A 14,388-nucleotide genomic window follows, 5' to 3' on the forward strand; every position below is an offset into this window, starting at 1 on the left:
ACATTTGTGACCCATTATCTGTATTACAATCATGCAATGGTAGCATTTGGAGCCCAGCCTGTCATTTTCAGGTCGCGGACATGCTCAGCGACTGTGCCCTGGGCCACGGGGCTGTCTGGCTTGCCTGTGTCCATTCGAGGCCGACCGCAGGTCCCCTGCCCATGAGCCCAGGCTGTTGGGCTGTACCCCACTGTCGCCCCATTCACTGTTCACTGCTTAAGTGTGACAACTTGGGGACACTGTCTTCCTTGGGGGGGCCTCCCAGACCAGTCCTGGGTTAAACCAGCAACTTTCCTCTGCTAATTCTTGTCTGGGAACTTGAGAGGCACCAGAGCAGTCCCCTTGCCATCGTTGGGCTAAAAGGTCGGAACACAGGGTCTAACAGCTGTGATAGGTGTTCTGGGCTTAGTCTGCCTGCCAATGCCCTGCGCTGTGACCCCTGTCTGGCACCACATCAAATATTTATGTACAGGCTTAATCATACACAATGGCCACCTTAGGAACTATAACGTAAAGGCCCGGTTGGGAATTTAACGCAGAGTCAGAGTGCTCTCTAGATGGTGTTCCACGGAGAAAGGAAATGGGGCAAACATCTGTGATAATTCTACATTAAAATGATCGATCACAGGCCCTGTGTGGCTTATCAGAGACACGAAGTGACGTTAAGGTCAGTAAATGACTCAGCCCAGAGACATGGTGCTTACGGGCGCCGTGTTCTGGAGATAAATCCACCCCAGGCATTTCTGAGAAAGACTCGGCAAACATGCTCCAATCTAGGATAATATCTCAGGATAAAAAAACATTTTTAATCTTAGGAATAATACATGTTCATTATGAAGATGCAGAAAAGTAGAAAGAAAAGAAAAGAATCCCTGGTATAGCAATCTAAAGGAGGGTATTGAAATGGGGTGAAAAAAGAAAAAAGAAGATCAGATCCTTACAATAGGAGCAGTAGCTAATATTTATTGACCCATTCTCATGTTAGGCACACCCAGGTGCTCACATGTGCAACCTCATTGAATTATTAACCATTTTAGTGTAGGTGTGGCTCTGTTATCATTTATGAATGGGGACCTAGAGACAGAGAGAGATTTGTTCTGCTGGTAAAGGAGGAGATGAGCTCGGGGTAGTAATATAATATAACATAATATAATATAATATAATATAAATGCAGCATAAAAAGGCTATTACACAGCACTGTGGTGCATGGAGGACAGAGTGACTGACTGTGACTGACATTGGGGGTGGGGCTAGGAGCAGCAGCAGCAGCAGAGGTGACATTTGCCCAGCGGACCCCAGGAGCCCAGAGCCTGGCCGGGAATGGGGAGACTAAGGTTGCCTGTGGAGAATGGACAACCTCAATGGCGGGCAGGGAGGCAGGTACTAGGTTATAGAGTGTCTTTTATGCCAGGTTACAGGGTTGGGACATTTTCCTGTAGATGAAGAGAGATTTGATGGGTCTTGACACAGGCCTATGGCAACACCTTAGCTGTGTTATCTGGTAGCAATCTACCAAATTGAGTTAGCACTTCAACAGTCAGCGCAACAAAATCTCTGGTTGTGTCTTACTGCTGATTTTGAACCTGAGACGTGGGGAGCATTGTAACACATGCCCCTGGGGTATTGTGAGGATGCAAGAAGCTAGGGTCACCAGGGTCATGGGCAGTGCTGGCTGGAGACTGCTGGCGTGTGGGCGAGGAATCACAAACAGAAATCGTATGGAATCTGAGAAAAGCCTCAGGAGGGTTTACCTGATGGAAGTCCATCAGGCAAGTTTCTTGTATTTTAATTTCTTCTAAAATTCGGCCATTGTTTTAGCATCTACTTTTTTCTTTGTAATTTTTTTGCCCACGTTTCATTCTGGTCTGTTGATCAAGCTTTCTATTTTGGTCTTTACTACCAAATGGCTTTAATTACTGCTTTAAAAATCATTTTAGCATCTGTTGTACAAGTCCCCTCATTATTCTTATTCAAACTTTCCTGGCTTTTCTTGTACATTTAATCATATGGAGGCGCCTAAGTCTCATCTTCTGAAATCCTTTTTTCCTTCAAAAAATCTTGTGAATTTTATTGTCATGATGTTAACTTTGTAGAATCATTTAGGAGAAGGAAGCTGGCATTTTTTTAAAAATGCGGTGTCTCCATTTATTCACTTATGTGCAGTTTCTCCATGAAGTTTTAGTCACATGGATCTGGCAGATTTTTGTTACATTTTTTTCTAGCCATTTGTTGTGAGCAAGATATGTTTTTCTAATACACATATATTTTAATTACCACTTTTTGAAGACTATTTAAGTTGTGCTTATTTATTTCGGAACAAGTCTCCTTACTAAATCCTTTTTATTCTCTTTTCTTTTTACCCTGCCATGGAAGTTTCCTCCTCTTTCTTATTTATTAAGCTTTTTTCCTAATCAGAAGAGGGTGCTGAATGTTGCCAGAAGACTCTGGCAACGATTGAAATAATATTTTTCCTTTTGATCTGTGACGGGTTATGACAATGATGAATCATATGCATGTTCTCAGTATTTAGTCACCCTCTGTTCCTTGGTCACTCAGCGTGCTGCTGGGTTTCATTTAGGCACAGGCTATCCGAATCCCAAACATTTGTTATCTCTCGGTAACGTTTTCAGTGTCAGCTTCTGAAAGCTCGTCTCTCTGTGGGCCCCTGCGTCCTTCTCCTCTCCTGCTCGAGGAGGGTGCTCATGTGGTCGTAGGAGATGGAGCGTGGTTACCACCAAAACCTCCCGCCACCCAGCCTGGGAGCTGAGGCCACGATGTCACTGGAGATGGAGAGTCAGAGGGAGTGTGGCAGGATTTCTCTCAGGGAAGGGACTTAGACGGGCACTGGTTGGCAGGGAGCCTGGGCAGCATGTGGCTTGGGGTGGGTGACAGCCTGGATGGGAGAGAGGACCCGAGCTGCTCCGAACGAGGGCCTTGCTGTGGGGATGTGTGTGTGTGTGTGTGTGTGTGTGTGTGTGTGTGTGTGTGTGTCGGGCGGGGTGTGTGTGTGTGTGTGTGTGTGTGTGTGTGATAATACAGTGAGATTACATTGTAAGTACAAGTTTGAGCCTAATTGTTATATAAGTGTTTTCCTAAAGTATAAAAATTAGTCACAAGCATAATTTTTAATGGTGCCTAATGTAATCATGTTGATTAACCATAGCGTGTGAGGCATATTTTTAGTGTCGAGCATTTCGGTTGTTTCATTCTGTTGGGGTGGGAGTGGGGACAGCCATTACTATGGTGCTGTGGCTAACGGCCATGTGTGTGTATCCACTCACATACTGTCTGTCTTCAGTACCTCCTTAGTCTTGGGTGAAATTTCCCTAAGTAAAGTGACTGGGTCAGAGGGGTGAACATTGTTAAGGCCCTTCATGAATGGGAGGGCACATTATTTCCGAAAGACTGGACACCTTTGGTCTCTTTGTATCTAACATCATAATCGACTGATGAGAAAAAAGAAACTCCTTGAAAGGTCTTGAAATAAAAATAATTTCAGAGTTTATTCAACTTTTGTGTGTGTGTGATTGAAAAGAAAAAAAAACAAAACCAGAACCAAAAGCCAGACACCATTCTGGCCCATCTTGAATTGGAGAGTGCCTGGTGCTGAGCTGTTCTGGCCCCGATGCCAGCATGGACTTTCTGTCCTGTCCGGACTTGAACGATCAGGGTCATGGACAACAGTCAGTAACGCCGTGTTCGGCAGTGAATGCCAGTGTTTGACAGTGAATGACAGGCACGCGGAAGCTGAGCTTGACCTTGTCTCCCTCGCCAGCTACACCGTGGGCACCGTCCAGGAGAACAACGACCAGGTCTGGAAGTTCCAGCGGTATTTCCTGGTGCAGGAGTACTGCAACCGCCTCAACATCCCCTTCCCCTTCGTCGTCTTCGCCTACTTCTACATGGTGGTGAAGAAGTGCTTCAAGTGCTGCTGTAAGGAGAAGCCCATGGAGCCTTTGTCCTGCTGTGAGTGCCGCACCATGTGTGCTGGGATGAAAGGCAGCGGTTAATTTCAGGGGGGTGTGCCTGGTCCCTAGCTGAGGTATAAGGGCTTATTCAGCCGCCGCCCTGCTCACGTCTGTCTGTCTGTCCGTAAAGCTTGGGCATCGGGCCAGCCTAGTAATTAATTGGGACCCTGTTGTCCATCTGCCAGGGCAGTCCTATTTGGGGAAATAACTTTGGGATGGACATGATAATCATTTAAATAGTATGTTGAACAAGCATGATTTACGGGTTGTTGCTGCCCTTGGCTGCTGGGAAATTTATTCTCTGGGAAGCGTTAGCCTTGACCCCGCAGGGCTCATGACTTTTCTGGCTGCTCTTAAGGAATTAGAAAGCTCCCAATGACTTCACTTGGTAAAATAGTTTCAACTTAGAAATTAGAACGTACAGTCCACTCTAGTAACCAGCCCATTAGTCGCCGTTCGGAGGAGAGACTCCCCCTGTATGCTCACCTCCTTTCAGCTGGTGGAGTTGTCAGGAAGGGGCCCATTGGCTTGTCCCTGTCTTTCTGGCTTCCCCTCTCCCCTGCCAGCTGCCATTGCTGACCTTCAGCATGGGGTGGGGGGTGGGAGGGGGCGTGGGAGGGTGGTTGGCTGGTGGGGGAAGGAGCAGGAGGTCCTGTCTAGAAACAGTGGTCTTGGTCACGGCTGGTTCCATGCTCTCTGGCCCGGCACATGTTTGAAACTGACCCTTTACTGTGGGGCACTTGGTGGGTCCCTCGGCAGTGGCCTGGCTGCCCTCTCACCACAGTTCCGGATGTGGCAGTGCCTTCCTAGGGCCTGCCCCCCGGGCCTCTGGTGTCCAGGGTCCACTGGGCATGCTCTCCCTGTGGGGCCCCACTTCCTTCTGGAAGGCAGGAGTCATCGTGTCTACAGGGGAGTCTGTTCTCTCTCTCATGTGCTCACCCATTTCCTTGGCCCTGACAAACTCTGGGTGGCAGGCAGGTCTCTCCCAGGTGCCTCTCCTTCCCGGCTCTGGGAGCCAGGACCTCTCTGTCGGATTCCTGGTCACGCCTGCCACCGTGCAGGCAGCAGGCACCCAGCTCTGCTGCATCCGGCTACTAGTCTCCATGCTGAGCGGCGTTTCCTTTGCCACTCTCCTCCAATGGACGCATCCCAGGAGTAATGTGAATATCTGCTGTGTTTTCCTTCCTTGAAGAGAACCTTTCCCAAGCCCTTCCCCTCTGAGCAGGATCTGTGACAGGTGTGGATGTTAGCGCTATGCACAAAATTGGTTCCAGAAATGACCTTTTAGCCATTTGGGAAAGAAATGGGTGCCTCAATGTTCATGAATGTTTCAGTTAATCTCATCACAGATTCTAGACAGCCACCAAGGACCAATGAAAAAGTCCTCATGCAATATCTAAACAGGTGCTCAGTAAGATAGAGGCTATCCTTGCCCTCCAGTGAGGGTCAGGATCGCAGGGAGCAGAACAAAAATGAAAAGGCTTTCACTGAGAAATGTGGGGAGCGCTAATTTTCCCGAACGTGCAGGGCTCCATGAGAGTTACACTATGGACACTTAAACCCCAGACTGGGGTGAGTCAGGGAAGACTTCTTGGAAGAAGGTGATATTTAAGTTGAGACCCAGAGAATGAGCTGGAATTAGCCAGGCAAAGAGGCAGAGGCTGGGAGGGAGCCCCGGTGCGAGGCGTGGTCAGGAAGAGGAGGAAGTTAGGTCAGATGAGACCAGAGAGGGGTCCCTAGAGCCCAGGGCTGCACAAGGACTAATGCAAGACCCCGGGCCATGTTCCACAGCCAGGTTCTAGCTCCACGCAGTCCCCAGCCCACCATGTCACAGTGTCATCCTAAATCCCAGGGGAAATGTAGACAGAAGATATATGGTACTGCAAGAAGTGGTGACATAAATCACAAAGCACGCATCATACCTCCCTGCCGACTGCATTTGTTTCCCTCAGGGTGGAAGGGGACAGAGAATCCCAGATCACCATGTGAAGTGATGCCCCTCAGACGCTGATGTTCATTCTCATGACTCAGGGAGGAGCAGTCAATTTGGAGTTTGGGGGCCAGGGGAGGGTCTTGAAATGTGTCCCCTCCAACTGAAGTACTAATGGTAAAAAAAATCTCTGTTAAAGGGAAAAGTCTCTGTTAATGGTTAAAAAAAAAAAGTCTCTGTAAAAGCAATCGAGGAAAGGAGTGATCTAAGGTAGAATCCGACACAAATAATTAGCGGGATACAGTCAGGTTGTTCTTGTCTCATACTGGCTTTGCCAGGATGAGATAGAGACTTTCTGCCTTGTTCGTGCCTTGTGCCCACTGTCCTGGGTGCTGTGTGGCCTGTGGCTGCTGGGGGCGCGCTTGTGTCTCCCTCGGGTCTTTTCTCTGTTGTACCCAATGAAAGGACCCCCAGTGCCACCAGCCATTCATGTTTCCTATCGAGGGGATCATTCCTGTCACTTCAGTGGAACCCAAATATTTAGACGATTCAGAAAGTAAAAATAGGAACTTTACCAACAAACCCATGATCTTTGGGGGCAATTAAGAAAAACCTAACTTGCCAAGAACCATCAATTTTTTTTTTTCTTTTTTGCGTGGAGTTCCTTAATGACATGGAAATGGAAGCAAGCATGAACGTGACCCCTCACTATTGGTCATAATATACTTCTGTGCTATCCCTGAAGCTGTGACCCCTAACGCCTGGCTTTCGGGATATAAATGTGCCAGTGACTCCCAACTCGTGTCACAGGTTAAAGAATCCTCTTAGTCATCTCTTCTAATAGCATTTTCAAGACATTAAATGTCACTTTGGGTCCTCATTAGCTATCACACCTGTGTAATTGCCTTTCTTGATGAAGAACAGTGTTTTGACAATTCGGATAAGCTGCTGATTTTTCTCCCCATCATTTTGCCTTGGGAGACAGAGTGAGTCATTTTGGACTAAAAGAATGGCAAGTCTTCCTATCGGAGATGGAAGCTGGGCTCTGGAATTTTACGGTACCAGGCCCGAGGTCAGAGGCACTTGGCAACTTGACTCAGAGCTCTCTCTGGCTGCCTGACTCCGAGTCACGGATGAGTGTCTCCAGGGCCCCGGGGAAGGCTGTGGGGATAGCGGCTATGCCTTCAGATTGGGAGGCAAATGAATTGCCAACTAGAGACTCTGGCCACAAATTCTATATATTTTTCCTAATGGTTCCCGAGAAAAAAACAAGCAGCGGTTGAAAGGTGCAGGAAGGAAGATCTGGACTCCATGTGAATCAAATACAAGTCTAACAATTAGTGCTATCTGGAAAAAAACTGAATAGCTGCATGAGCTAGTGAATGCCTCTTCACTAGTGGTGTTCTGCTTGGGGAGGGGCTACAAGGGGAGAAAAGGTCTGCTCTCCTAAGATGCACTGTGCTCACTCCAGGTTCAGTAGAACCGGGAAACTGAGAAGCCAGCAAATGGATAGGAGCTTCAGCTTGAGGAAGCAAACAGGTTAGAAATGACCCGGTTAGCCTGCACCTGTCTCCCCCTGTGGGCCCTGGGACAGTGATGATTTTACAAGTGTGAGCCATAGACACTCTTGCTCTTCAAACAGTTCTTACTCTCAGGAAGGAATAAAGAAGGGGGGGATGGGAGACCCCCAAAGGATGGGATCCTTTCTGCACATGGTGCAGTGATGACTACCGCAGGCTCATTTGTTCCTTCTTAGAAATCTCTAATTCCAGAAACGGCAGTGCTCTGTGGGTGCCACAGCCTCTCATGGTAATTTGTTTCCTAAATTTACTTTGCATTTGCCTCCAATGTTGGGAAAGTCATGGAATTTAAGCTTGAAATTGCTCTTCTTTGGAGAAAAATGCAAGGTTTTTCAAGTAACTTTCAGAAAAGGTGGGATCCAAATTTAAATTTTTGGTGACATATTTAAGTAATAAAAAAAAAATTATGCTACCCAGTAATTGTATTTTTATGAAAGTCATTGTTTTTCATGATTAAAAAGTAATCAATATTCATTAATAGGACATTAGAAAAATATAGAAAACCACAAATAAGAAAGAGCAAGGGCACATGTAACCCACCACCCAGAGTTAAATATTGTTAACATACTGATATTTATTCTTTTATTCTGTCTGATCGCTTCTCGGCCTTTTGGCTAAGATCAAGTGTAGTATTATTCTGCCTGGGAGTATGATAATTTGATCTGTGCACATACATTTATACTTTAATTTGTTCATTTAACTAATAATACATCATGACCATTTTTCAAACTCAAAAATAAAAATCTGCATGACAACTTTTAACTGGAATATTCCAATGTACCAGTGTACCCTAATTAATTTTACCAGTCTCTTCTTAAACATGTAGATTTTCCGTCTTCTTTGTTATCATATACTATTATGATAAACAGTTCTCTGCATTGATTTTTTTTTTTAGCACATCAGTGGTTTTTTCCCTTGGAATGATTTCTATAAGAGAAATTTCTAGACTTCTAAGTCTTCGGATATTGTCCGGGCCCCCACTCGTCTCCACGCCCTGAGGACGTAACCCTGTACAGATTTCCCAGCCTCTGGGAAGCCTGTTTATCTCCCTCTCTGCCAGCACAGGATATGGTCATTATTGAAGACCCGGCTACTTCTCTGGGTTGGTTGGTGAAAATGCTATGTCATAATTTCCACCAGCATTTCCTGATAAAGTTGGGCCATTTTTTCTTGGTCCTTTGTCATTCCCGCTCTGGCCACCTGCATCCAGGACTGCCTTGTCCTTTCTGTGCTGATTTAAAAAAAAATATTTTTATTGGTTTCAGAGAGGAAGGGAGAGGAGGAGAGAGATCGAAACATCAATGATGAGAAAGACTCATTGATTGGCTGCCTCCTGCACACCCCTATTGGGGATCGAGCCCACAACTCAGGTATGTGCCCTGACTGGGAATCGAACCCAGGACCTATTGGTCCTTGGGACAACGCTCAATCCACTGAGCCACCACAGCCGGGCTGTGCTGATTTTTAAAGCCCTCCTCTTAGGCTCCTCCATACATTTTAGTTAGAGGAAAAGACATTGGAAATGATGCTGTTAGGAAAAATACAATCGAAAGAGATTAAGTTAGGAGTTATTTTCTAAAGTGAATAACCACCATTTAAAAATAAATCTTGGGGGGAAAAATGAGAAAAATAACAAAAAGAAAATAAATGTGTATTTGCTGTGTAGGGTTTGCTTCAAATCTGCCACCTGCATTTTGGCTGTCTTTGACTCCCAGTGAATTATTTTTAAATTCAGGAAGATTATACAATTCTCTCTAAGCTCTCACGTGTCGAGGAACAGATTTACAGGTAAAAACTAAGTGCATTTGTTCCAAGCGGACACCTGGTGAACATGCGAGGGTGGCAGCCCATGGCACTGGTACCTGAAACACAGGGGACATGCTGGACATGCTTCTCCATTCTCTTGCTTGCCTGCCATCTGAAAGGTGAGGGACTGCAGGAAGCTGAGCTAAGACTGCAGGAACATGCCCCAGGCCCATGGAGCAGCACACCCGGCCTGCCCTCGGAGGAAAAGATGAGACCCGAGAATTTTCCTGGAGGTCTAATGCTCAGACCTCATAGCTCAATGGGGTGGCAATGTCAGACCTTATTTGCTTCTCCATCAAAATTCCTATCCCTGTCTTAAGTTGAGGGCAGGCAACCTATCAGTAATTATATATATATATATATATATATATATATATATGTATGTATATATATATCTACACTAATAAAAGAGAAAAATGGTAATTGGCATACGACGATACCCTTTTCATTGGCTAATCAGGGCTATATGCAAATTAACTGCCAACTATGATTGGCAGTTAACTGCCAACTAAGATTGGCAGTTAACTGCCAACAAGATGGCGGTTAATTTGCATATGTAGGCACAATGCAGGGAGGCGAAAGGGAAAGCAGGAAGAAGCCCCCTGCCACTGACAGTGATCAGAAACCCAGGGGGGAGCTAAGAGCTGGGGGGCAGGGCAAAGGCGGCCCTGGAGCCGCCTTTGCCCTGCCCCCCAGCCATGATCGGAGAATCAGGCGCCTTTTCCGCCCTGGCCAGTGATAGCAGGAAGTAGGGGTGGAGCCAGCGATGGGAGCTGGGCATGGTCGAAGCTGGCAGTCCCGGGAGCTAGGGGTCCCTTGCCTGGGCCTAAAGCGGAGCCCACGATCGCGGGGCCACTGCAGCTGTGGGTCCCCGCTGCCTGAGCCGGACGCCTCAGCCAGAGGCGTTAGGCCTGGGCAGGGGCGGAGCCTGCAACCGCGGGGAGCTGGGGGTCCCCTGCCCAGGCCTGACACCTCTGCCGGAGGCCTCAGGCCTGGTCAAGGGGCCGATCCGGTGATTGGTGATCGGAGGGTGATGAGGGTCAACTCCTCTGGCCGAGGCATCAGGCCTGGGTGGGGGGCGGAGCTGGGGATTGGGGGGATATGATGGTCCCCTTGCCCAGGCCTGAAGCCTGGGTCAGAGGCATCAGGCTTGGGCGGGGGGTGGAGCAAGCGATCAGAGGAAGATGGGGGTCCCCTGCCCAGGCATGATTCCTGGGCCAGAGGCCTCAGGCCTGGGCGGGGGCCAGAGCCAGTGATCGGGGGGAGATGGGGGTCCCCTGTCCAAGCCTGACACCTCTGGCGGAGGCGTCAGGCCTGGGCAAGGGGCCGATCAGGTGATCAGAGGGTGATGGGGGTCTATGCCTCTGGCCGAGGCATCAGGCCTGGGCAAGGGGCAGAGCCAGCAATCGGAGGGGGCTGGGGGCAGAACCAGTGATGGGGGGAAATGAGGGTCCCCTGCCCAGGCCTGACACCTCTGTCAGAGGCGTCAGGCCTGGGCAAGGGGCCGATCCTGCGATTGGAGGGTGATGGGGGTCAACGCCTGAGGGCTCCCAGTATGTGAGAGGGGGCAGGCTGGGCTGAGGGACATCCCCCCCCCCACACACACACCCAGTGCACGAATTTCGTGCACCGGGCCCCTAGTATATATATATATGAATGAAAGCCTAAGCAACCGTTTGACCGTTTGACCAGTAGCTATGCTGTGCACTGACCACTGGGGGCAGATGCTCAATGCACAGGCATGGACACATGGAACAGACTGATGAATCTCAGAGGAAAGGGGGAGGTGGGAGAAGGGGAAGAGATTAACCAAAGATTTTATATGTATACTGGCCTGTGGGGATCGGGCCGAAACTGGCAGTCCGACATTCCCCGAGGGGTCCCGGAATGAGAGAGGGTGCAGGCCAGGCTGAGGGACCTCACTGGTGTATGAATCCATGCATTGGGCCTCTAGTTTAACAGAATGATCCAGGTAGCATTTTTATGTCATCAAAATGGAAGAGGAGCACAATGAAATGAGAACTAAAATTCACCAGTGAAATGATTATACTAAGTCACAAACCACCGAGACAGGCTTCGGGTCGCTCTCTGTTTAGAATGGAGATTGCATTCCTGTTTCATGCCGGCAGAGAAATTCATCAATATTCCATCTCTCTGCGGCTGTCACTAGTAAGTAACATTAGTCAGATCAGCCTGCCCAGGACGAATCGGATTCTCCTGGCACCAGCATCGCCAAAACACCCGAAGGGTGTTGATTCAGGAGCAAGGGGCAAATGAAACAATTTGAATGTTTTTCTTTGTCTCATTATTCAAGGTTTCAAAAATGAAGACAACGAGACTCTGGCATGGGAGGGCGTCATGAAAGAAAATTACCTTGTCAAGACCAACACGAAAGCCAACGACGCCTCAGAGGAGTATGTCCATCCTTGGTTTCTGCTCTGCAAAGCCGCCCTGTGTACCCAGCTGGCAGAACGTAGGCAGCTGATCTGAGCGGCTATGTAGAGAGAAGTTACAGCCGAGAGCAATCGCACCCAAAGATATTACCCAGGCAGTTGCGGATGGCAAACAGTAAACGTGGGGTCAGCTTTGCAGGGAGGGGCAAACCACCAGCCTGCTGTTCTGATTGCCCTTCTAGGCGCTGGGGAAGGAGTATTTGGAGCCTGCAGAGCAGGGCCCTAGAACCTGGTGACAAGAATGTAGGCCCCTCTGCCATGGCTGCAGAGGTGGGTTCTGGGAAGACCCTCAGGTAATGAGCAATGGGCATCACCAGGCAGGCGCCACACAGGTATTTCTGGAATGGAGTAGAGACATTAGAAGATGGAAAAACAATTTGGTTGATGTGTTGCAGACTATCCCTGAGAATCCTGGACATCCTTTATGGATCACATGCAGCAGTTATAAACGTCCCATAGAACCAGCTAAGCCACTAAGTCCATAGACGGTCCACACCTCACGTGCTATGCAGGGCTGCTAGGAGCGTGCCTTTCTTATCATGTGAGCTACATGGTTTGTGGTCACGTCACAAATACTGAGCACTCCAAACTCACCTCAAAATTCACTGTAACAAAAATGAGTAAATATAAGCAGCACGCGAATCCCATGTGGGAGCCTCAGCACAACCATTGGGGAGCATGGGACATGTGCTCTTTCTCTCTGAGTGACAAAGCAGACGCCCCAAGCTTTCTCCATTCCCAGAGTCTGAGACCCTGGCTTCAGAAGGGAGGGATGGACCTTATGGGTCACCTCCCACCACTTCATCCCCATGGGTAGCGTCGATTTGCTGCACTTCTAGCTGTGGTGAGAGTGGAATTCTGCTTCGTTTGGGTATTAGGGAGACTGTTAAAAAAGATAACTGCAGCTGGCATTGATTTAGTTGGAAATGAAAATGATCTGTATTTTTCTCTTTAAAAGACTGGACAATGGAGCCTAATAGCCCTTTCTCAATCTTTCTCTCTCTCTCTCTCTGCCCCTTGAAGAATGAGGCATCGGTTTAAACAGCTGGATGCAAAGGTATCGTTTTGTTTATAGTTTGAGAAATATTATTTTCATCTCTGTTATCTTTGAGCTTTCAGCGAGAGGCCAGTGGTTATGGTCCGAAATTAGAGAAGGTTATTTTTTAAAAAGCAGATGTGACTCTGTTCATATTCAGCTTCCCTGCATAGCATTCCCTGGGTGCTGGAGTGGACCTGCTTCTCAGATGCACGAATACATACGTGAGCATTAGGCACAGGGAGAGCAGGCCTGGACCTGGCATGATGTCCCTTCACCAGGGTATTGGTCAAAGCAGCCCAGGCCAGCCTGGCTTCAGGTCGGGGAGGAGCAGACCGCCGCTTGCTGAGGGGCGGTACGTGCGTGCAGGGAGAAAGGACCTTCGGAGATACGCTATTACATAGCAATGCATCTTATTACGGCCACTCTCGTTCTCACGTTGTATTGTTGCTAATTTTTAATTGAGGGGCCGGGAAGACTTCTAAGTTATTAGAGTTGAGTCCTGTACACAAACGATCATGCTAGGATTCAGATCATCTTTATACCAACGGAGATCAGAAAATATTTCTAGACTATTAAGAGAATGTATGAAAGGAGCAATAGGAGATCGTATTCTAAGACTATTTCCATTAGATAGATGCACTATGTACTATATAGAAAACCTTATGTGATATATTCGCCATTCCATATTAAGTATTTATATTTAAACATATCGTCTGCTGCTTCTGTGCCTAGACCACATAGCACATCCAATTTACTGAGCACCTGCCATGTGCTGGCATGGGGCTCAGGGCCATCAAAGCAGACCTGCCCCTGGATCCGTGCCCGGACCCTTTGTTCAGTGGTCTGGGTGTGGGAGCATTTGCAGGCTGACTTCTGCAGCGTGGGATTGCAGGAACAATTTCCTATGTGGCATTCTCGTGCATTCCAGATTGCCTGGTTTGGGGAATACAGGAGCTAGCGACTTGTCTAGGTGTTGTGTTTGTGGAGAAAACAGGCTGTTTTTGTTGTTGTGTTGTGCTGTTTTACTTGTGGGTTCACTTGGGTGGCTTTGGCAGGAGCTGACGGAAAGTAGGGGCTGGGCTGAAGCTTCAAAAGCCACTCCTCGGTGCTGACCCTGCTCTGGGGCAGAGAATGGCCAGGACGAGGCAACCATGGGCGGGGCAGAACCTCGGGCCTCCTGGACACCCGCTGGGTCTGGCAAAGGTCATCCCAAGCTGACCTGACTCCCGGGGACCAGGGAGACCTTCGCGCCAGTGAGGGTCTGGGCAGGGACACTGTCAGAGGGGACAATGGACCTGAGCAGTGGAGGTTGTGGGATGTGGGGGCTCAGGGAGTCATATATCATGAAATCCTATTGAAGGCTGTTTACCACATGTGCCAGCCAGGAGTCTCCGGGGACCTCAGAGAAGTGCTTGTAGATGCTGTCTCCTTAGCATGCTCCTGGCTATGGAGATCACCCCCTTTTCTGGTTCTGCAAGAAGCCCACCTAGGCTATGCATTCTGTAGGTTTGGGATGGAATGGACAGTTTCCCAGGGGAGACTCAAACTTCACAGCACACAGCATGGGCCGTCGTCACCCATGGGATTTAATACCTCTCCCCGCTTCTTGTCC

At 48.3% G+C, this 14,388-nt stretch overlaps 1 protein-coding gene and 1 pseudogene across 1 annotated transcript in view; both read left to right on the forward strand.

Annotated features, from left to right (window-relative positions):
- The window catches only part of TRPM8 (transient receptor potential cation channel subfamily M member 8), a 57,600-nt gene that overhangs the window by 36,952 nt on the left and 6,260 nt on the right, over positions 1-14,388 (forward strand). Inside the window, exons 21-23 of the mRNA XM_059703619.1 lie at positions 3,776-3,966; positions 11,599-11,698; positions 12,761-12,794. Of these exons, the coding sequence (XP_059559602.1) occupies positions 3,776-3,966; positions 11,599-11,698; positions 12,761-12,794 (325 nt within the window). The remainder of the gene's footprint in view (positions 1-3,775; positions 3,967-11,598; positions 11,699-12,760; positions 12,795-14,388) is intronic.
- On the forward strand, positions 8,073-8,238 carry LOC132239013 (U2 spliceosomal RNA; annotated as a pseudogene).

Source organism: Myotis daubentonii, chromosome 7 (assembly GCF_963259705.1).
Source record: "Myotis daubentonii chromosome 7, mMyoDau2.1, whole genome shotgun sequence".
NCBI lineage: Eukaryota > Metazoa > Chordata > Mammalia > Chiroptera > Vespertilionidae > Myotis > Myotis daubentonii.